This window comes from Hemibagrus wyckioides, linkage group LG05 (genome assembly GCF_019097595.1).
Source record: "Hemibagrus wyckioides isolate EC202008001 linkage group LG05, SWU_Hwy_1.0, whole genome shotgun sequence".
Taxonomy (NCBI): Eukaryota; Metazoa; Chordata; class Actinopteri; order Siluriformes; family Bagridae; genus Hemibagrus; species Hemibagrus wyckioides.
Genome location: NC_080714.1, coordinates 17,661,278 through 17,686,484, shown reverse-complemented (window position 1 = coordinate 17,686,484; position 25,207 = coordinate 17,661,278). Strand labels below are relative to the sequence as shown.

General features: G+C 36.8%; 1 protein-coding gene across 1 annotated transcript; it reads right to left on the bottom strand.

Annotated features, from left to right (window-relative positions):
• Positions 1-1,238: 1,238 nt before the first annotated feature.
• gnai3 (guanine nucleotide binding protein (G protein), alpha inhibiting activity polypeptide 3) lies at positions 1,239-24,834 on the bottom strand. The gene is made up of 9 exons (XM_058389809.1): positions 24,153-24,834; positions 13,287-13,329; positions 11,906-12,047; positions 11,664-11,821; positions 6,636-6,764; positions 6,374-6,503; positions 5,558-5,711; positions 3,804-4,013; positions 1,239-2,848 (listed from the first exon to the last, which is right to left on the bottom strand). The coding sequence occupies exons 1-8, from the start codon at positions 24,268-24,270 to the stop codon at positions 3,823-3,825; spliced, it is 1,065 nt and encodes a 354-aa protein (XP_058245792.1). The 5' UTR covers positions 24,271-24,834; the 3' UTR covers positions 1,239-2,848; positions 3,804-3,822.
• Positions 24,835-25,207: the final 373 nt, after the last annotated feature.

Sequence of the window (25,207 nt, the reverse complement as noted above, 5' to 3'; positions counted from 1 at the left end):
ATCAACAATTGAATGTTGATTATTTTTTAATTGAATAAGATGACGTAAGAAAAGTGGGGGGGAGCGGGGTAGCTTTACCTCATACGTCATGTGGCCTACAGAATTAAATCAACACTTTAATTAATTAGAATGAAGAATTCTACAATACTGTGGTATAAAGAAATAAAATGGTCTTCTCATTGAAAATATACAATAATAACAATATTGTGAACTATTGCTCCGTCTAGAACATTGGCTCTATCCCCCATAACTGATCTGAAGACTCGCAGATGGCATGATGGCAGTCGCTGCTGCAGGATGCAAAGAGTGGTCAGATGCCCTACTTAAATAAATTAACATACCGGACACTGAAGGCTCCATCCAAAGAGTCAAGACACTCAACAACTTTTGCAGTATAGAGCTAAACATTATTCAATAGAGCTCAAACTATTTCTAACCAGCATTCGAAAACATGTGGTTTTACGGTAAAGCTGCTGGAACAGACTGGAAATAGATGTTTTTTTTTTCTGTTTGCTATGAAAGGCTACTATCGTAGACACCCATGACACTTTGATTAGGAATGTAATTCGTTCATTGTTGAGGACTCTCATTAAAAACTGTTGTCAGTGGGATCAGAATGCTGTACAACACACGAACCTCCTTTTTTTCCTCTCTAGTTTAAAACAATAGTAGGGGGTTATGTAATTTGTAAATAAAGAGTAGGCAAGTACATTTCTATTTCGGAGAAGCTTCCATATTAACATGTTTAAAGAAATGAAAATGAATACCAAGACAATTTAGAGGTCTGTGGGTTTGGAATCTGATTATACTGTGAAGATGTTCTGGACCAAAAATGTAGGAACATGAAATAAAGATGTGCATCAATTCCACTGGCTTTTGGCCTCATCTTAATAAACACAGAATAATGTTACTGAATGTCAGTCTTTAATTATCCACTAATATTTTGAACCATAAAACACTTGCAATATTGTATATTTATCATCAACAAGGACTATGTATTACAATGTAATCTATAGAAGTACTATATTATTTTATATCACTCGCTACTTTTGCCATCTGTCAGGATTAGAAAATGTTCCACAATTAAGGCTCCAGACATTTCTCGTACTTCTGGAGTTTAGAATAGTGGCATAGACCGGGGACATTACTGCATATTTTAATATCTACAAGGTAGGTCTATTACATATATATTTCTGGTTTGGTGTAGCAAGTATACAAATCTTGAAACAGATTTATGATTCAGTTTGTGTGTGCTTTAATAGATATTAGTGACCCAGTACAGAAAACAGAAGACAAAAAGGATAAAAAACAAAAACAAAATTCTTTTCAAGCAGAAAACAAGAATGTTATACAAAGAGGAGAGGCATAAACTGACTGTAAAAATGAGACATTGCTGGATATGGATAATAATACTTTTATACACTGCATAACACTGTGTTGGAGAAATGCAAAAGTCTAGCTCAACTGGGTAAAAATGAAGAAACATGTTCGACAATTAAACCAAAATACAAATTACAAAACAGTTCATGTTGATGTCGGTTTGTATTATAAGACAAAAATCCACAGGATTAACATAGTAACATCCAACAGCCCTTAAGATCTTAGAAAGAATTATACACTTTACAGTCTGGGTTAAAAATTCAAATGATAGAATTTAGCTGTAGGTTAACAGTTAAAATTACTTCAACATTTCCAAATGTTTAAAATTAAGAGAAGAAATGTTTGACCAGATCAACCCGACAAACAAGTTATGTTTGTCTGTCACTGTTAAAAGCACAGGTCACCATTGCAGTTTTTAGACACTCTAGGTTATTTTTGAAAATGAGCATTTAATTAAAAAAAAAAAAAGAAAAAAAGTTAAAGATTCATGTAAAAATAAACATGTATATTTACACACTAAGTACACCTGCCATAAAGATTAAAACCCATCTACATTTTTTCTTTAAAATCCCAGCAACAAAAACCTTCAAAATATCAAGCAGTGAATGTAAATTCAGCCTCCATGCAGGAAAGCCACAATTTCTACAACATTTATTACAAAAAGGCGTTCTCCCAGTCATTAGTTCCATTTGCATGCAGTCATGAATTTATTAATCAATAATAATTCATACACAAGTGTAATGAACAAAAAAAAAAAAAGGGTTATGTAGTGGTCCACATTAAAAAAAAGAGAGCGAGAAGGATAAAAGAAATAAGCCGAAGTATTTAGCTACTATTCACCTTTTTTTGGTTATGAAGCAACTACAATCTATGTCGCACCTCTGATCTGGATACTAAACAGCTACAGGTATGTTGACTGAAAATGCTCTAACTTATGCACCTTCATATGTCTTGTTTCATTGAACTGTGATCCTGAAAAAAAGATGAACTCAAAAGAATCCAAATATCAATAATTTACCTATAAATCTTATGAGAAAGTTGAAAAATTCAGCTTGCCAAAGAAATCACAGTTATGTAGCGGATGGTGGTCAGAAAGTCCTCTTGGCAAGATGCATCTCAACCGTTTAGGATTCTGGTGTGTGCATAGAACTACTTTATTTACTGTAAGAGCCAAAAGAATTACCAATCAGTCAAACAGCAACTTGAATGAACTGTAATTTCACCATGGACAGGACACATTCATCCCTCTTGACCTCTCTCGGACGTGTCGGAGAAGTAAAGAAAGACAAACGATAATACCGCCAATAAAGAAGGTTAAAGTGTTTCTCCAAAATGCACAGTAAGAACTACGGTGTACGCGCAGTGTGGTAGCAGCACGGTGTGTCTTGTCATTTTCCCCCACTGACTGGAATCCGCTACAGGCAGCGACAAAGAGATCCATCCCATGAGGCATTGCTCGTTAGTCCCACTACATTGAGTGACAGAAATGAGGACAGGACAGACAGTCATTTAAATTCTGTGATGAAGAGCTCTATGCCTCTGTAGAGATGTATAGTCCCTACAGGTCTGCGAGAGCTATACTGAAACTATACACAGTGTAACTGATGATAACTCAGATGATACTTCATGTACTGCAGTGAAGAACACAGAGGAAAATCTTTAACAGAGGAACAGTTCATCATGTAGCACAGCCTCATTTCATGTTGGAAGTACTGAGAGACTGGTGTATACACTCTCATGCAGGTGGGAGAGAGAGAGAGAGAGAGAGAGAGAGGGAGGGAGAGTGTGTGTGTGGTTCAGGTTTGGTCAAGTGTATCAGCATGAGCAGACAGGATTAATAACCAGCCCCATGCACACACACTTGTGTATTTGACTATAAATATATTTACTTATTTAGCAGGCTGTTAAAAACATGCAGAGATGCAAACACACACACACTGTACACCCTTATACACAACGTGCCATTTTAAACTTCTGGTTAGATGCTAACTGCATTATCTTAGCTTTTCTACTTGTACTGTGTTCACTGACAAAGTTGAATCTGATCTAAACTGCTTCCAATCAGTCAGCTCCAAAATTATTGGCACCCTTGAAATATCTGTGCCAGAACTAGACATGATCAATGTGCAATTTTGACCTTAGACCAAGGGATTGTGTAAAAACATTATTAGTATTTTAATAATATATTATTATTATTATTACCAACATTAATATAAGTACAACTGTGTAGTTCCTGAAAGCAGCATTTTGATCAATTTATTTTTTTTTCTTCAGAGATGCCAAGAATACATATTTCATAATTAAAATTTAAATCAAAACAATTGTGGGTGCATTTTTTTTGCTTATAAAACAAATGATTAATAATACAAAATTCCTCACATTGTGGGTACACATACCCTCTTGAAGCTAGCTGTTGAGCCTACCTTGGGAAACTAACATGCTTCAGTAGAGTCCACACTCGATCAGGTTGTTCTTGATGATGACGTCTGTAACGGCATCGAAGACAAACTGTACGTTCTTGGTGTCGGTGGCGCAGGTAAAGTGGGTGTATATCTCCTTGGTGTCCTTTCGCCTGTTCAAATCCTCAAACTGGCACTGGATGTAAGCTGCGGCCTCTTCGTACGTGTTGGAACCTGAATAAAAACGCCCAGGAGTTCTCAGTCAGCGATACGGTGAGAGAGACATTGTCATCATGACGCAAATGAGTACACAATGGGTAATGACCGAATATTTCTATAATGCTTTCATCGAAGCAGAGCAAAGAAACATCATGTTTGTGAATAAATTAGAGTATAGCTGGTTTAGACTTTAGTTTCTTAGCATTTCTCTAATTACTATTCTAACCTCTGATGAGCTAACTGATGAGGGAACATTTGGAACAAATCACAAAATCAAAAATTTTAAAACATGGTTAGTTTACACAGGTAAATGTTTTTCTCAGTCAAGTCTTGTCCTTTGTCTAAATGATGTTACTCTTCACAGACTTGACACTGTTTAATAATACATTGGAGACAGATAAACTCCAATAAATCTTTGATGTTTACAAAGACAAAGCAATAGGTTCAATCGTCTCCCTTACACACTTCCATTCTAGGATGACAGATGATGACTAGCAGATACAGCGATTTTTCCACAGCACAATGAAAAGCCCCGGTACCATTTAATGACACCCACAGTGGAAACATGACCATGGACAGCCATAACCCTCTGTTTCATTAAATATAGCAAGCTATAAATCTTCATTTCTTCAGTCCTGGCAGAACAGCAGTGTTTTTAAAACGGTTCATTAAAGGGAAAACGACAAGAATGAGAATTTTGATAGGATCGTTGGAAACACAGGCGCTGGTGGGCGATTGATTTTAGAAATGATTACATGGAATGCAGCTCACTTTAGGAAACTTTGATCTGCAACACACACTGCTATGCAGTCCCACTAGCAGCGGTTATCTGGCTTATAAATGAGTCCTACTGGAGAAGGTCGACTGAAGGTTACTGTTAACCAAATAATAAATAATTGGGGGGGGACATTATGTATACACTTTAAATTGAGACTCAACACTTCCAAAAAAATGTAATGTATTAAAAACATGGCTATATATTGTATTACAAAGCATACAAGCAGTAGGAAAAAATTCACAGAAAGACCTCAAAATTCAGAAATATTTCCTGTTTAGCACTTTAAGATGTTGTGCATTCAGTAATAATTTTGTAAATAGTAGCAGCTCTGGCTGTACAAAGAAATTTACATTTTTCTAATATGTTATTATTTTTATAGCAAAAGCCCATTCAGAGATTTGTGCAGAAGCAAACCGCATTACGTAAGCCTAATAATCAACAGAATAAAATCCTATAATTACTGATATTTCCTGTAAGCACATATTTATCTATGGTCAGAGACTCTAGATTTTCACCACAGAAGAGACCAGACAGAGGACCTTGTGCTTTGTTGTTACTTTGTGATATGGAAAGCTGTGGTGGTGGTGTTTTTTCCCCCCACTTTTCTTATTATCTTCAAGACAGCATCTAGGAGGCTGAGCCATAGGAGAGGATAACTATCTATAGTTGCTATAGTGATAGTCATGTTTTATTCCTTACTTAAGTCTTGCTGATATTACTGACAGTAGCTTTAAAAATAGCTTCCCACAAGCCTAAAAATGTTTTAAATGTCTGTGCTCACCTGAGTATTCAGGGTAACAGATAGTGAGAGGACTCCTCTTGATCTTCTCCTCAAACAGGTCCTTCTTATTGAGGAAGAGGATGATGGAGGTGTCAGTGAACCACTTATTGTTGCAGATGCTGTCAAACAGCTTCATGCTCTCGTGCATTCGGTTCTGTGGACACAATTGCAAGCTGTTGTGAAACGTGTGAAGAGAAGTCCTGCATGAACATCTTGCACAATTCATAATTGCACTATGTCTCACTTTAAGTGTTGACTGATTTCTTGCAGACCAAATGAATAACAGCGTATTTTTTATAATCTTCAAGAGACCAATTATTTATGGAAGCAACAGAATATAATTATGTAAAACATCCACAAAGGGAGCATTATCAACAGAGTAGTTAATGTGTGCAACACTGAGCAAGATTTAATTCCCACATCACTTTTAAATTGCACATCAGGGATCAATCAAATCCGATTTGGAGCACCCTTTACTGAAGTTAAAAGCAGATGAGAAGTTTAATAATAATTTAAGACTTTAGTATAGTCCACAACAAGGCACCCAATCTTATCTGAAAAGAGTGGGTGTGGGTTAATGCAGGTTTTCATTCCATCCAAACAGAAGCCAAACTTGAATCTACTGAATGTCAAGATCAACTGATAAAACAGCTGGAATCGGGTGTGTCTCCATCTTGCTTGCAAAGAAAACCTGCACCCACACCGGTCCTTTCCGGATAAGATTCAACACCCCTGGTCTACATGTTGCAGACTGCAGAAATGAGCTTAGATCATGAGTGTATTAAGTACAACAAGGTCCGATAGAAGCATGCGCACCATCTCCTCATCCTCAGCTAGCACTAAGTCGTAATCACTCAGAGCTACACAGAAGATAATAGCTGTGACACCCTCGAAGCAGTGAATCCATTTCTTCCTCTCCGAGCGCTGGCCACCTACATCAAACATCCTGTAACACACACAAAAAAAACACACACATATATATTTGGATATCAGTCAACATGCAGTACAACTCTCTATATGGTTACTGTTTGTGTGATAAATGAAAAGCAATGAGAAGTGGGTGGAAGGATTTACTAACTTGAAGTAGAGGTCTTTAAAGGTAAAGTGAGTTTCCACAATGCCTGTGGTCTTCACTCGAGTCCTCAGCACATCTTGCTGTGTGGGCATGTAGCCCTGCTGGGATATCCTCTCCAGATCGTTCAGATAACTAAGACAGACAAAGCAAGCATGTTTATACAAAATACACCTTACATAAAAGGCAGAGTGCAAAAGAATGCATTACAATTAAAGTTTTTAGACTTCCAGCCCCACACTACTGCAATTCTATCATTACCATGACAATCCTCAGGGGCAGATATCTATTAGTTATAAGATACCATACGTGACCAGTCCCATGTTTCGGTTGCCTGGAAAAAAAGGTAGGTTAAAGAAAATAGAACATAAAAGTGAGACAGTAAGCTAGTACACTTTAATGGAAACTAATGAGTTTAGGGTTATAAATCTTTTGTAGCACACTGTGTTTGTGCCACTGAGAAAATGTCAGCAAGTGTTTGGAGAATATCTTGGCCATGGTTTTCTCTCATTGCATCACATGTAAAAGAAATCATTTGCGCCTGGCTAGGGTCTTTAATTTTCTCTATACTTGCTAATCTGCAAGCTACTAAGAATGAGAATTCTATGATGAGTAGATCATGCTATAGTTCCAACAATGTTGTGCATCACATCGCTGAAATGAAAAAAAAAAAAGCATACAATTCAAAGCTTTGGTGAACATCTATGAATAAAAAGCTAAGGCCCATGTATGACATTTGTTTGTTCCTGGTGTCTGGATTACTGATGTAGGAGGTCAGTGGTTAGACATTGAACTATGGATACGAAACTTGTGTTTTCAAATCCCACCACTGCCAACAGCTCAAATTTAGACATTTATGTTGCTCTGGATAAGGACATCTGACAAATGCTGTAAATGTATCGACCAGTGATTATTACTGATCTTTTACAGTGCCTTTCTCGTGCTCAAAGTCATATTACAATTCAGAAAAAGGAAAAACAAACATAGAACAAATAGTGCATCGAGCTGAAATTGCCATAGCGCCAGCATTCCTAAATCTACATAATCAATCCATAAAGACACACACACACACCTGGAGCACAGGCACATCACATCACTGAGGGTCAAGCAGCCTTGAGATCACTTGAATACAGTGCCAAAGTGCATAAAAATTCCTCATAAACAAAACACCTCACAGACAAGTAGAATGTTTTTATCCAAGTTGGCAAATATGTGTCATGTCTAGAAGATGGAGGAATTCCACTGCTCAAGCTGAAGCCTGTTGGAGCTCTTGCACAATCAACTACCAGCAAACAAACTCAAACAACTACCACAATAATACAAGCCACAAAGCATCATACTGACTCCCAGAAGAATTGTACTATCTTGTATTTACCCACACACATTCTCTGAGTCTATGTACTACTGTACATAACACGGAAGATTACTAGAAACATTTATTTTATACACACATGAAAAACTACACTGAGAGGCCGTCTGTTATAACAAACCAAGCTCATCTACAAACCCAAATAATCACTCCATTTCAATTTCCAATGCTGATTAAACCCACCCGCTGCCTCCACTCTCAAAGTTAAACACTCAGACAGATCATGTAATGAAGCCATGCTCACTGAGGATGTGGTTAAATGGGATTGATGAGATGAATGTGTTCACAAGGGCTTTTTCATTTTTAAACAACACATGGAACAGTCCAGGGTTGTGGGGATAGGGAGTTCACAAAGAGTATAAGGAGGTAAAGTACAGCCATAAAATAGTAAAATATTTAACAGTCAAATATTTGTGAAAAACGACAAAATGTATTTTGCTATTTAAAAAAATATATATATAAAAATAATGTAAATAATAACATGAGAAATAGCTTAATTTTTAACACTGTTACTTGCACTGATGAACTGATGATTATTCTACATTTCCAATATCAAAAGCCTATTAAAAATATGAAATCTGATAATGAATTGTTTTCATTTCAAAAAAATAAAGGAGAAGAATCTCACATCTGAATTTTCCTGCACTCTACCATGCTTTTAGTTTTTCCTCAGTGAATCTACCACTCATCCTCAAGCTTTTAATGTTTGCAAATTCACCTTCAAGTTTACATCAACCTGCCAGCAAACAACACTAAATCCATAACCTGCTTTCTGGATCACAATAATCTTAGCAAATCTAATCAGCATGTCTGTGTTCATCAGAAAGAAAAAATTAGTGCAACTCATTTGTGCATCAAATATACAAATCCACGTTGACAATTTCCCATAACTACAATAAACAATGCTTCAATGTTGATTCTTCAAGTATAATTACTGCAGACTTATGATTAAGACAATTCTATTAATCATAACTACATAGACATGTTACCCAAGAATCTGTCAAAAATTAAATATATGATAATAATAAATACAACACATTAAAAGACAGACACAAAAATAATGCAAATAGAAAAAAAAACTGCAGTGACAAATATCAGGGTGCTCAGGATTCATCCACGCAGAAACAGCATTCACTTATTTTCAGGAACAATTTCAGTGTGCTGTAAAGCCCTTCTATGAACATAGACATTTAATTTTCCCCACAACAAAAATTATTTATTCAGTACCCAAGATAAGATGATAATAAAAGTAATAATAATACTAATGTGGGGGGAAAAACAAATACTGACTAAAAGAGGAACATTTATACATACATACATAAATAAATAAATAAATAAATAAATAAATAAATAAATAAATAAATAAATAAATAAATAAATAGGATTAATTGCAAATATTCCCAGATTAATGTGTGAAACAGAAGAGAGAAAGATGGCTGTTTGTCTTTGGCTAATGACATGAGTCCAAAAAAATTTCAGCAGTCACCACAGACCAAAACGTCGCTGATACAATGCCAGAGTAAAGATAATGTGCTGTGCAGAACCGCTCCTGCTTTTACACTACACTTTTAATAATCTTTCTGACATGAACTTGGCTTGGGAATATAAAGAAATACATAAAATGTAGTTGGTGGTTAGACCTGATCTCCTCTAATTATCATCACTGGAAACTACTGGAATTTTTCAAAACCAGAAGAACAAACCAGGGTGAGACAGGGCTGGAATGCAGAACACAAAGGTCAGAGCAGTTAGCTGGAGTCTCCTGAGCGTAAAATTTCATTCAGGAACACGCACTCAGGAATTAGAAGGGCAAGACAAAGCTTGTCACAGATGACCTGAGGAGCTCCTTACTACAGGGTCGTGTCTCAACATGCAAACAAGTCAAACATCCATGTTCTCATTCCTGATCCTAGGCAGTCAAATTTCCCCTTCACTCACAACTGCTTGTCCCCAATTAAAACCATATGTGTCATCAAAGTAATTTGTAAAGAAACATTAAAAAGCCATAATACGGTGGTGATTTCAGATAAAACCACATTGTGACTCTTCCATTTTTACAGAGAGACACTCAGTAACACTCAATAACTAAACCCATAACACAAACAATAATGCTAAATAATGCTGAGATCTTCGAAAGCAATAAAAGCCAAATGTGTGCTGGTTGAGTAAAAGACCAAATAAGGAAAAAAGTAAGAGACAGATGTCCAAAGAAAAAGGGTTAAATTTTTATCTAAGATCGAAAAATGTATAACAAGGACACATTACTATAAAAGGTCATAGCAGTGCAAATTTTTACAATGCTTAAGAATAGAGTCGGAATAAGAAAAGGTAAAATAGTATGGACATGTTAAACTTATATATAATAACTGCACAAAAGTAGACAGGAAAATAAGCTTTTTGAAAAAAGAAAAAAAAAAAGCGCATTTCCCCCCCCAATACTCAGTTAATAGTAATAACAAATCTCTTCATGCCTTAATAACACTGTGACACTCTTAAGGATGGCATCAGTGTATTGAGACTTCCTGTTTTGTCCCCTTTGTAGAAGATTGTGTGCAGTATCCCATCATCCTTTTGAGTCTCCTAACTATCACCGATTGCCAAAATATCACCTGTGGCTCGAAGGGTAGAGCAAAGAAGGGGGCGTGGTCAGGCATGTAGATGCAATAGCTAATATTTATGGGGTTTTTTGCTTAGTTACCCCCAAACAAGGACTGGAAATAAATGGAATGTAACTGTAAAATAGCTGTAACTAAGGAAAATGTTTGTTACTCTGCTGCTCTGAGGTCATATAACAGGCTATTATCGTTTCCATAGAATGCAAAACAGGTGAAAAGGAATGTCGTAACAAGTCGTAACATACTTGGCCATTGTAAAGGTGCAGACAGTGTTTTCAGACAGATGTCTAAAGCGTATTTAACCATTGCAATATTTCAATCATCCCAAGCCTAGTTTGTAGCCTATTTCGGTGTTTTACCTGCTGTTCTAAATATTTTCACAACAAGTCCTAGTATAGGCTGCTATTTGTGAATTACTGTCTGTGAAGCTGTGTTTGAGAAAAACAAACAGAAGGAAGTACTTGACAATATGACAAACTTAACAGAAAAATACTATAGCAGAACTGACCACTGTCTGCAAACTTGCAGCAGTTTAGCGCCTCTAGTTTTCTAAAGTGAACACCAGCTGGTGTTGTGGCCGATCACATGCATGTATGTATGTAAAATCATCTCATTGAGGTTACACAGAAGTTTACAGATTTGCTATTCTCTTTACCCTCTCTGGTCTAACTAGTAAAGTGATGACATTGGGTTTTTTTTTTTTCTTTAAAAAAAGGCGACAACAAAAATATGTTTAAAAATGACTGGACAGAAGAATGCTTTTATTCGCCGCTTCAGGTGCAAAACAGATGTTCGGCGCTTGTGGCGTTAGTCAAAAGTGGTAACATGAACTCCGCTGTGAAACACAACATAACCACTTCAAAGTGACGTGTCCTATTAATAGACACGAATGTTTCACTCATGGTTAAGCCTTAAAAGTTAACTCTCACCATTCAGTCATGATAGCAAGTTTATGAAGCTGAACCATCACATACTTTACTCTGTAGGATAAACACTTTCATATAACTGATCATCACAGCAACATTTCTGTGTTTAAGTGCGTTCTCTTACTAGGAGGCCGAGTCGTTTAGCTGATACTCTCGGGACCTGGCGAAGCAGCTCTGGACTCCGTTGTCCCTCCATAGCCTGCGGATGACTCCAGCCAACTCAGGGGTCATGACCCCTTCCTCCGCTGTCCCAGCCAGCACAAACAACTGCCGGGCGTCGTCCTGGAGACCAAATACATAGTCAAAAAGCAATACACCCTGCATAAACAACAATTTCTATTCCTAGTGAATAGAGGAGAGACTCACAGCTCTTGCTGGGTCGCCAAAGTCAATCTTTAAGCGGCCCATAGCTCTGATGATGGCAATGATTGACTGGATGGTGTTGCTGTACACCACCACCTTGTACTGCTTGCACTCCTCTTCTGAGTAGCCATCTTCGTGGATGATTCTGATAGGAAGCAATTTTACAGAATGCTTGAGGATTTAATTCCTATTATATTGTCCTTACTTAATTGTAGATCTACAGCTAAGAGTTACAGCAATACATCTATAAGAAATTGTCAACTAACAATTCTAATGCAATGATTAGCAATACAAACAATATTTCTACACACAGACAAAAGACTGAGTGTATAAGACAAAGGAAATGTTGGGGGATAACAGAAGCTAAACTAACCTTTTCGGTATCAGATTTACAGTAAATTATAAATGTTATTGTATTATAACATACAGACTAAAAAAAAATTTTAAATCACATATCACCAATATTATAACAATTCAAATATCTTTTTGAAAACCATATTACTAGTATTGATAAGGCTCTAATCAAAACTGCAGAATTTAGCAAAACAGACCAGACTGAATTTTCACAATTTTAACCTGCCACATTTGTAATTTTTTTTAGTGGGTATGAATAATATTGATTTTTTCCTGCTTGCTATTCGATTGAGTGCTAAATATATAGACTGCAAGAAAACATGAACTATCATCAAACATTTACTATTTACTTGAAGGTATAGGTGAATTTTAGCATTTAGTTCCCAGTATCCAGGTAGTGGACAGATTAAACACGGATATCGCTAGCATTAACAAAACAATTCACGTTTCGTTTTGAAAAACAAATTCTAAGTATTGAAATTAATTAAAACTGCAATTATGACTATAACCGAACAGAATTTATCAGACCAGAATAAGTTTTCACAATTGAACCTGTCACATTTGAAATTATTCCATAGCAGGCATGTGCCCTATTGATTCTGCTTGCAATTTAATCATCCAGCAACAATTGCCCTGAATATAAAATACAGCAAAATGAGCTTTTCAAGCATTTCAGGTTTAAAAGATAGTAGAGCAGGATGTAATAATATTGTGAGGGAGTCAGGAGCTGCTTGATGGCAGTGTCAAATATGAAAACTCAGCTTGACTGCGGTTTTTAGATTAATCCTCAGCATTGCGCAGTAACCAGTAAAACATTTTCTATATATATTTCCTTTAACCAATCTTGTTGAGTACTTCAACATTAAATTGCAGCACTCCTGTGATAAATGTGTAAAGGTTGGCATATCTGGTAATATAATGTAATTGGAGTAAATGGCACAGGATTTTGTGGCGGTGTAATTATTGTGAAGAGATGATGAAATCCATACATCACACAAGCCTAATACATAGATCTTCAGGCAAGACTTACTTCATCTGCTTAACTATCGTGCTTTTCCCTGATTCACCAGCACCTGGAAAGTAAAAAAAAAAAAAAAAAAGGGAGGAAAAAAGAGTCACACAATGGTTTTTGAAATCTAGCTCAATAAACAAAATACAACCCCAGAGGTTTGGATCACATGCGCAGTTTAAGGTCTGCCACGAATGAATATGATCTTTGAGCTCGACTCGCAACATCACAAGCCCAGCATGAGCAGGAGATCTATTTTAGGTGGTGATTGCCATTCACCAAGATTAAATGCCAGGCACATGAAAGGTTCATTTGATGCTTGGATCCTTAACCCTGCTGTTCCTGAGGATATGACAGAGATAGAGCGATGCTTTTTAGAAACCAGGTCTAATGACTCACTCTGAATGCCAATTTCACATTTTCTCTGGAGGAGGAAAGGATATATTTGACAAACAAGCTTTTAGCAAATTGGTGAAGCGTGGGGGCTTTTGAGTGGGGTCCTGGCATTCTGTAAGCCTCTGAGGCATGTGCAACTTCACGCTGTGGTTATTTGTGGAACTACCATTATCGAGGTATAAACTGAGCATCCACTGGCAAATAAGGGGGCCATTTAGGGTACAGTTTAATGGTGCATTTATTTTATCAGCATCAACATTTTAATTCAACTTAACAAAACAAAACATTTACATAACACTTTGTGGACTGCTGAAAGCAGAGTATACAAAACCCCTGATCTAATAAACACCATGCAGCTGCTCGCAATGCACAATACACTGCACAGAGGACTAAAGCTTGTTAACGTAATGTGATATACAAAAGTGTATTGTAACAATCACAATATCACTGTTCTTTTACAGGCATTGCAATATATTTTCGTTCTTTTTTTAATGCAACTTTAGATTGGAAAATGATCTAATGTTAAAATTTAAATTTTAATAACTTTTTCATTCATTCGCATGTTGAATTAATAGGTTAAAAGCAAATTTGAAATCTATTATTATTAATTTATTACATACTTAAAGGTATTCAGGTTGTTTATTGTTGATCACATACTTAAAAGTATTCATGACCAGTAATTTCACCAGTCCACTTTTCTGAGCCATCACAAATATCATTGTTATTATTATAAAAATCTCTGGAAAAATGCGCCTAGGTCTTGTATAGCCTCTCATTTAAATGTAATAAATTGCTTAGATTTTTTTTTATGTAATCTTTCATTTTGCATCCAGTTTTCATATGGACACTAACAGCATTATTAATGTCTGTTTTAATTTTTTTTTTTTTTTTTTTTTTTAAAAAGCCAAAACCATGGTTTTGCTGGTTGCCTATACAGTGTGATGCATACTGTGCATAATTTACATTTCTTCAAATGTCATGATATATTTGCCATATCACCCTCCCCTCATCAAATGCTCACAGTGATTTCAAAAGTATTTAAAATATATGTATAATGTAGTTAAAAAATGGTCAGCTACATGACCAGATACTGACAAAGACAAGCACCAGTGACAATGAGAGGAAAGGAAAAAAAAAAAAGGGTGAAGATGAGCAGCCTTTTATTGCTGCATTTTATTATTATTTATTATTAATTTAGTAACACATCCAATGGCTCATACTTTGAGCTAAAACCTATGGGCTGCTGCATAGTTTGCAATGTAATAAAGACAAAATACAGACAAATAATATTAATTAAAGGATGTCTTGCTAGACTACAGCTGCATGATTCTTGATGAAACAGAAATCATTATTTTTGCTAAGAACTGAGATTCAGACTCTCAATTTTGTATGAACAAAATTCTTTCCTCTACATTACTCTAAGTAAACCACATTTTTCTAGATGTTTACAAATGACAGCTTGTCGGTATTGTGAATTACTGATATACTGGCACTTACACTGTACTGCAATAGACTATATCCTGAACAACGCCAAATGCATATATAATCTTAATCTTATTAGGATGCTATAAGTGCAGGGTGTTAAAAGGAAACCGGACTAACTGCTAATTGTAAAATTTTCTGTTCTTCCCCTGATAAAAAAAATATTGTCTTGATAACCACTTTAGCTTCTGCCTCATTTTTGAATCTTTGTGGAAAGCTGTTTGCATAAGCCAAACCAAAAAAATAAATAAATAAAAAAAGTTCCACTAGCTTTCCAAATGTTTTGGAAATGCTGATTTTCTTTTACTCGTTGCATACAAGACAGATGATTTGCATTTGTTAACACCCACAAAGCTCCAAAAAGGCAACATTCACTGAGCAGAAATGACAAGCATATGGGGAAAAAGAGGTACAGCAGAAGTGAAAGTTATTTTGACATCTTGGCAATAAACCAATACATTATTTTTAGCGGTTTAATGCTATGACTCAATTCGATTCACAACAGTGGCTTCATGATTCACTTGAGTTCTCCAAATATTTTTAACAAATTTTGAACGAAGAGAAAATCTGGACTAAACTATGCAAAACAATGGCACATCAGCAGCATAGCAATCACAGTGAAACAATAAACCAAGCAGAGGCTCAGAACATATTCATCTAAACGTATTCACACAGGACAGTAAATCAGTTTTACATTATTGTTTACACTCTCTGCAGTGCGAGAATGTGTGTGCTCATTCTCTGTGAGGAATACATTTCAGCAAGGGGAAAAAAAATATAACCGTCCACGTCTACAAAACCACTGTGCAACTGCAGTACGTTTACTGGTTTTTCAATAGTAAATCCAGAAAAAAATCAAATACACAAATACCAAAAAAAGGATATGGAAATGCGTTAAAAATAATCTTCATATTAAGGTTAACTTGACAGAATTACCTGTAGCATTGTCTGTAGCATTAGTCTGTGTATTGAACATATTGTGAAGTGAGTGTTACATTTTAACCATTAGACCTATGACCTACTACTTATCACCATTTTTTGCAGCGCACAATCATATTTAGGATACATTTACGGCATTTGGCAGACGCCCTTTTCCAGAGAGGCTTACGTTTATCTCATTTATACAACTGAGCAACTGAAGGTTAAGGGTCTTGCTCAGGGGCCCAGCAGTGGAGGTTTGGTGGTCTTGGGATTCAATCTCACAACCTTCTAGTCAGCAGTCCACCATCTTAACCACAGAGCTAGTTATAGGGTAGCTATAACTTTTCTTAAAATGTGTTAAAGCAAAAGGTAGCAATGCTTGGAGGACACTGTTTTGTAACCTCTTTGCAATTTTTAATTCTTAAATTGAGTAAAAGTCTGTCAATGTGTACGTTTATGACATAAATCAGAGAAATAAACAGAATGAAGGCATGAGCGGCAGCTGACCTTCCCATATTTGCACGTCATGTGCCATGATTTGTCTTGCCTTGAATTGTCTTAACCATCCATCCCTCCCTCCATAGCCTTGAGCCTATCCCCGGAGACTTGGGACACAATCACGCACACACCCAATTGCACACTATGGATAATTTAGAGATGCCTATCAGTTGAAAACATATATCTTGGGACTGGGAAGGAAATCAGAGTACTTGGAAGAAACCCCCGAAGCCTGGGGAAAACATGCAAACTCCACACACGCAGGAATAATTGCTAAATGTACAACAAATGTACAAAAAAAAAAAAAACCCCACACAGGATGGAGACAGCTGAAATTACATCACAGCTCCATAAAAGGTGATTGGAAATAAACTGCCTTCACCTAGCATAAAGCAAAAAAATTACCTAAATATTAATGATTATACATGTAGGTAAGATTATGATTTAAAATAAACTTTAAACACTTGCTATCCTGCATTATTTTACAACACATATGAGCCATAAAATATTTTGGATTGGTATTTTATGATTAATGATAATAATAATAATAATAATAATAATAATAGAACAAAATTGATTAAGTATATCTGCAGGTTATATAATCAAGATGCATTCAAGAATTGATTTCTTTCCGCTCAGCCCTAAAGGCAATGTATTTTGTGAAATTCAAACCAACTGGAAATGAAGGGAAATACCCTGGTCAATGTGTTTTATACACTAAGGAAAATTTGAATTCTACTGAGCTGAAACCACAATGACTAGTTTATTACACTGCAGAAGTTTTCCATCACTACTTCATTGTGAAATTAGATGAAGCCCTAACCCAAAACATAAGGCATTTTGCCTACATTCTTGCCCTAAGTCATGGAAAAGTACCACATCAGGGCATTGCCTGCCAGAAATAGGAGCTATGTGTTTTATATAGACACTTCCCAGGATTGAGGTGTACAGCACTGTATACATGCATACACCTAGAGAGCAGAAACACCATTCCGGATGTGTGGAGAAACAAATCTCCTGCCAATACAGTTGTATCATGACAGAAGATTTGAGACATTCTATCCGTGTCTAAAGCAGCGATCGGCAGACGTCAAGTAGGAATGTGTCAATAATTGCTTTAAACAGTGGTTCTTAACTGCAGACATCAAAACCACTGTCATTCAGAGCATAGAGCTTTCCTTCCTGCATCTATGCCAGTTAATTGCTAAGCGTAGCTGTGGTGTAGGGAAAAGAGAACTGTAAATCCAGAGCTAGACCACTGATCTAACTGACGATATATTGCATAATATAATTCTATATATTCTGTGCACAATAATATGAGCGCTACTTTTCTGATCCTTGTACAGCAAGTCAGGATTTAGAATTAAGATAAAAAGGTGATTAAAGGAAAAAACCTCATTATCTTATTATCATGTGTTTTAGTACATGACGTTTCAGGGAAAATGTTGAATTGAAACCAACATAAGAACTCATGTTGATACTGCTGACCACAGCTCAGAGTACTGCCCAAGATTTACTCTATAAGCTGCTTTTGCCATGTGATGGCAGTGCAAGTTTAATCCACAGCGCTGGTGAATTTTTAAATCTTATTTTTCCGAACAGTAGCAGCTGAGACAATAATACCAATTCACAGTATATTAATTAGCATTAACGGAAGGAGTCTCAAGTGTCAGCAATGCAACAGCTAGTAAGTTTTCTGACACAGTCTTCAGGACAGAGTACTTTCTTAAAAAATAGGCAACAAAACTTATTTAACTTTTAACAGCAAGAGAGTGAAAAAATAGAGGCAGTGAAGGAACTGCAGTTTATAGCTGCCATAAGGTACATGATAACAGGAACTATCTTGTCTTGCAGATGGTCTTGATGTGTAAAGCAGGTAAGAATACATCAGTCGATTAGATTTTGGAAAAAATATATTTTTCATCAAAAGGTGATTTCATTGCTTATACCAAATTTCAAACAGGTTTCTAATTGCTAGATTGAATTATGAGCGAGAGTGATCAATGCACATTGTGTGAACGTAAACCAATAACACTGCGAAATCTCACGAGGATGTTGGCACTATAACTAGCATTACATTTAAGCATTTTTAAATTCTAATCTACATTTTATTTATGTATTTATGGATAATCACATATCCAACCATACACAGTATGACATGTAGTGAAATGTTCTCGACTGTCAGTCACAAGAAATAGAATAAACAATAAAGAAGAATGAGAATAGAAATATACACAAAATAGAGATATACTTAGATTAGTATAAACCATGTATAATAACGCAGGTAGAATTACACAGCTCGAAGGTGTGCTGCAAACCACCAAGGCTTTAAAAAATACGTGAAGAAATCATGTTGGACATGAACGCAGCTAGTTTCTGTTCATCCATGTCAATTCAATCACGTGAAACCGATGCAACCATTTAAACAAAGCAAATTCAATGAGCTTTACTGTCACTGTACGTAAAGGATGAGATGAATATATCCATATTCAAAATCCAACACAGATTTTACTGTCCAACAAACCCAAAAGGAAGTGGCTCAGTTCAGATCTTCATCTATCTATAAATGATGGCTAATGACTGAGAGATCGTTCCAGCTCACAGCACAGCTGGAAGGCATCACAGCTGGCTTACTGTAAATGAGCACAGTGGTCACTGCACATCAATTTCTATAAACATCTGAAACCGGTTTGCATGGGCGTGTGAATAGCTGCATAGCTCCTGTAATTACATGCTGAGCTGTGGTGGCATTTGTATTGTGGTTCTGGCCCCTGCTATAATAAAGATCAGCTGAGGATTTCAGCTCTGTTTGATTTACTGTGGCTTATTACAGTGCAGTGGTACTCGATGCAGTCTAGCACAGCCTTAAGCCCACTTCCCTGAAAGTGTAATAACGTCCCATCAGCCACAGTAGAAGACAAAAATCACATTACTGCTGTTAAATCTAAACACTCTTCTGTGGGAAAGCAGTATTATGAGACTGTTACTGTATGCCTTTTTTTTTTGTTTCATGCAGGTGTTAAACAGACCCTGTTTAATAGCAGACGTATCACATGACGGACAAAACAGGCTGATAATGAGAAAACTTTACTGAAACAAGAGAATCTAAACCTTAATGATAAAGAATGAGGTTAGAGTAAAGCAGACTCTGGCCCTGGCTTCTTAGAGAAATTCACATATCACACTATATTATTTGTCAGTGTGACAATCTGTACTTTGGGTTATATTTTTATGCATTTATTTATTACCAAAAACACATCCAGATGCAAATTCATTTTGCTAAACTTTAAGCTGCAGTATTTTACTAATAACGGTCCTGTGGATAAGCAGAAATCATGCACAGCTGCACAATGTAGAAGAAAGAAACCACAACAGAGCAAGCTTTTATATTTATACATTTTATAAATGATCAGCAGAAGAGCGATGTGATGCAAGTACCACCAGAAATTGATTATTTTTTCAATAGCAGCAGATTCCAAACAGTTTTATTTCATTAAAACAAGAATAATTTGCAATAACATTTGAATGACCTGAACATTTTATCCATTTATAGTTACATTTAGCAGCCTCTCTTTCACCAGTATAGCCTCTCTTTCTCTCTTACACCAGCACATCCTCTTTCACCAGAGCAGCCTCTCTTTCACCAGCACAACCTCTCCAAGTTAATATGTCTAGTTTCTGACTAACAGCTTGTCATGTTACTAAGAAACCACAAAGCCCTTCAACGTGATGTCTATCCCATGCCAGAAAAAAAGGAACAGCTTTACCTCTGTTACAAAAGGCTAAGACTGAGACTCCTTTCATAAATGCTTAAATATGCTCAAATCTGTGTGTGTGTGTGTGTGCGCGCGTGAAAGTAGCTTTAGTGTGGGAGAATTGGCATTGTTCAACAATACATGTGCAAACATGCAAGTTATCACAGAAGACTACACTTTCTAGTCTGTGCTCACACATTGTTGCTGAGACATTGTTCAAGCATGCACATATAGGAATAAAAGCTATGTGGGAAGAGTGAGCTGTATCTGCTTTGTGATTGCTGACGGTGATGATGATGATGATGACGACGACACAAGCTTTTAAACTGCCTTGGTACTAGTGTGGGCAAAACCTCCAAAGACTTTAGTCAAGATAAGAACACAGTTTTACCCATAAGATGAAGAAATAGTTACAAGTACATGCAGATATAAGCTCTTAAAAAATGCAGATTTAGGCTCCTGGTATGTTTTTAAAAAGCTGGATGTAGCTGCACAAAGTAACACAAACTTAGAAAAGTGGATTAATTCCAGTCCGGTGATGATAGCGGAGCAGCAGCAACGCTGAAACTGCTGATGTCAGGAGGGCTGTGCAGTGCACAATAGAAAGAAACATTCCCCTAAAAGTTGTATGTATGGATACAGTCCAAAAAAAGAAAAAAAAACCTAGCATGCTTCGATCCATTTAGTTTGCACAAACATCAGTGCTGCTTTGATTTGGAGCTCGGTGCTGTTGTCAGTAGAGATTAGCAAGTGTTAACAGTGTTCAAACAACACACCAGAGCTAAATAAAGAATTACTGTGCTATTGGGATGCCTCCCAAATCCAAAGCCTTCACTTCAACCACAACAGAACAGATCCTCGTCCAGCTAAAACTCCATTTCCCAGGATAAATGTTTGTGCTTTTGGGGGGGAGGCTTTTATTTTACGCACTGCATACTGGGCTAAACAGCCTGTGCAAAATTGGGCTCGCTGAATAGCTCACCCCACTTCATGCATTCAGAGTATAAACCAAGCGCTTTTCCATGCTCCAGTAAGCTGCACAGTTTAGACAAGAGCACAAGGATCTGGAAAGAAAAGCCCACAGTGTCCTGTTTTCAGACCAGGTGGAAATTTAGAGCTGTGGAATTTTAAGAACAGTTAAAGGCTGGTGAAGATATCTGAACTCTGTGGAAGTCTTGTAATGATAAAAAAAAATGCATTTTGCATGAAAAGAAAAGCAACACAGAAGAAAAAGAAGCCTTCTTACTATGTGTCACACATTACAACACACTGAAATTCTTTTCTTTGCATATCCCAGCTTGTTAGAAAGCTCGTGTCAGAGCACAATGTCAACGATGATACAGCACCCTGGAGCAGGGAGGATAAAGGGCCAACAGTGACAGTATGGCAGTGCTAGGGCTTTAACCCCTGACCTACTGATTAGTGCCCCAGAGCCTTAACAGTTTAGCTACCACACATGAAAATCTGTTAATTAGAACAGAAAACTGTCAGAAATACAAAAAGTACACAACAAGCACACAAATGATGGCAAGATGGGGCATGTGTCTAACTCTTCACGCATCACCCAAGAAGCTGGTCAATGGAAGAATGGTTTTTAATGGATTTATTAGCTTCCATGGATGATGAGCAATCATTTCAGGATTCAGATAAAAACATGTATGTGGAAACTGAAAAGAAAATTGAGCAAAATAAACAACACTAATGCTGCTTACAAGATGCAGTCACCCCACATGTAATTGTGACAAGAAAATAACCACTGCATTCACCCAAATAATATTTTGCATCTAATGCACAGAGATCTAATACACATCAATTATTTGTTGTGGTCATGAACATGAAATTTTATCAAGAGAGAATAGCTGGACATAGTTCTCCACAGGAATTTGTATACAAATTAATTTACCTTAAATTATACTCATGCAATCTACTAGTTGGCCCTATGCTATAATGTTATATTACCACATTTTGGCCCTGGAAACACTAGACCTTGGAGATCGCACTTGCCTGGTGGATTAGTTAATCAATGTTTCATTTGTCCACCACTTGGATTTGGTCTAAATGATCAATTTGGATTTGGTCATAATGATCTAAATGTGAGTCATTAAGTGTAAATGAATTCCATAGGAGTGAATAAACATCAGTGACTTCCTGTAGTGTTAAAAAAGCACTTCTGCAGATCCCCAGACAAAACTGTCAAGAAACACCACACGAAACCCATCACACTCTTTGTGCTTCTCATATCCATGCATCTCATATGAACTCTAAATGTTTTCACAGCCTTTTGGCCCTGTTTTAAGAGAGGCTTCATCTTCCTTCTTTTAAGCTTTACACTTAGCCAAGCTAACCCAAAAAGCACTTTTGTGGTTTTTCAAATGATGGCCTGTGATGGAGGGTGACCTACAAAATAGCCCTGTATTATAATTTGGGGCTTAGCAGGCTACTTCTATCCATGTGTTATTCGTTTGTGGACATTACATATGGCTGAAATAAAAAGGGGGGGGGGGGGGGGGGGCAACAAGATTCATTCACTCGCACACTTTTTTTGGTCAAAGCAAGCAGCTGTCCAGTTGGCATTTTTAATTCTTCTAAACACTCTGTTGAAACAAACATTAAGGAATAAATGTTGCAATGTTGTCCTAAAGGGGTCAGTCTTCAAGTGGGATCAATACTGTTTTAAAGTGGATTAAAAATATTAAACATTAAATCATTATTGATTTAGTTGCAGATAAATGAAATATTTGGTGTTGTAATATTCACTCGCATCTTAGTAGGATAGTTGAGGCTCACTAAACAACTATGAATATCATTTTAGCAGAGCTTTCTCTCTTACTTACAGACAGCCCAAGAATGCAAAATCATTAGAGTTGTAAAGTCCATTAAATCACCATTAAGATTTGTGTTCTGTTCACTACATGGCAATTGAAGTACTGTTTGTGAGTTATATTGACTTTGGGCACCTGAGAGAGATAATAATATAGATTTTTTTTTTTGGGGGGGGGGGCACAAAGACAGGGGGAGACATGTAAGACATGAAGGAAGCATAATGCAGTAAATTCACCTATTTGATTCATTTTTTGTTATAAGGTTATTGGTGTCCATTGATATTTCATCACTTTTGTAATGTGTTTCATTACCAGGTGAAAATGGCATGAGCATCACCTGTACTGGGTTTCTGTTGCAGATGTACCACAAGTAAATGAATCCTTTTTCATGTTCAGTAAAGAAAATGACATAAAATCACAAAAAAGTAGAAATAAAAACGTGTCATTCTGACCCGTAGAGGTAAAAATCACAAGCTGGTACTAAAAAAAATGGCAATCATCACAGCCTTTTAAATCTCATTAAAATAACCATCAAGTGTCTCACAGCCACCAGCTGCATGTTAAACCATGAGCTCCGTTTACATTGTAATCAACACCACGAGAAACAATATACTACTGTTACTATCAACCGGGAACCAAGAGCATCTAATATTTATCTTTCTTGCTGTTTTTTTTAAATATATATATACACACAATAAGGGCCCATTAGATTGTGTTCACGGTTATAGATCGAGAAAATGCATAGCATAATATACTTCTGTAGATTAACTTATTTATTTGCATAAAAGACTGGACGTGTTTTGAAAGCCAAAACCTCGAGATCAGCTTATTGTGCTTAACAGTTCACTCATGCAAATCTTCAACGCACCCGTTTTATTCATAAACTCAGCGGCTTTTCTGACTGATAGCTAGATCCCTCGATATATCATCAGCACACAGCAATGCATCAAGACGCGCGTGTGGAAAAATGAGGAGAAATGGTGCGTTCACTGTGTCCAAACGCACACGCTTACCCAGCAGCAGCAGTTTGACTTCTCTGGACGCTTTCTCTCCGTCTTCCCGCAGGTTCCTATCGATTATTTTGCTCCTCTCTATCGCGGCTTTATCCTCGGCGCTTAAGGTGCAACCCATCTTCACTTATAAACCGTTTGTTGTTTTAAACAACAAACAACCGAAACGACGCTAGACCAAGAAAAAGTGATGGCGCACCGAGCTGTATTTCTGTGCTGGTGTTTGTGCTCACACCATACGGTTCACACAGCAAAGGCGTTGGTTGGCGCTACCGATTCTCACATGGGAAAGAGACGATCTGCCATCCAGCGAAATAAAAACGACTTGTTTTAAACAGCAAACTATTCAAAAAAAAAAAGTCTGTAAAAATATACACAGCTTCGTTACAATTATATACAAGACCAAGCCTTCCGACCAAACAGCATGTGTTCGGCACGGAGAAAGAAAGCTGGATGTTTCTTTGACTAAAAAGTGACCACTAATTACCAAATAAAAGCTTGTCGGTAAAGAGCTGTAGTATGAACAGAAGACGAGAATATCCTTGAAAATGTATTCTTTGCAATCAACTCGCCGAAAAAAACATGCAGTAACTATGAAATTCCTCAAAGTTAGTAGCAAGCTCGTGAAAAGCTGGCGAGCGCGCGCTCGGTCCTCAGCCGTGGTGAATTGGGGAAAAATGCAGCTCTGCATGAGAGAGGGGGCTGTTTTACATGAATTCTGGGAAATGTAGTTACTATGAGAGCGAGCGCCTCTTTTATGAGGATGTGCCATGCGTCATCTATTTGCTTTAACGTATTTCGCATGCACATGAAATGTTGAGATATTTTGATGTTATGAAAGAAAGGAATTTGTATAAGACCACATAATGGCAGCATGGGAGCTGTGACAGTGATGATAATGGTCATAGGATTTAATAGGGGGTGCAATTGGTGCATTTGCACCCTCTGCTGTAGAGATTCAAATTCATTCATTCATTCATTTCTTCTTCTTCTTCTGTCGGCTTTTCCCTTCAGGGGTCGCCACAGCAAATTGTCTCTCTCCACCTATCCCTATCTTC

Excerpts from the sequence above, each read along its gene's own strand:
- gnai3 (XM_058389809.1), bottom strand. The coding sequence starts at position 24,270 with ATGGGTTGCACCTTAAGCGCCGAGGATAAAGCCGCGATAGAGAGGAGC. Across the intron at positions 6,765-11,663 it reads CTAAACGACTCGGCCTCCTA|TTATCTGAACGATCTGGAGA; the intron begins GTAAGAGAACGC and ends TGTCTGTCTTAG. Across the intron at positions 4,014-5,557 it reads CTGTTACCCTGAATACTCAG|GTTCCAACACGTACGAAGAG; the intron begins GTGAGCACAGAC and ends GTTTTTATTCAG.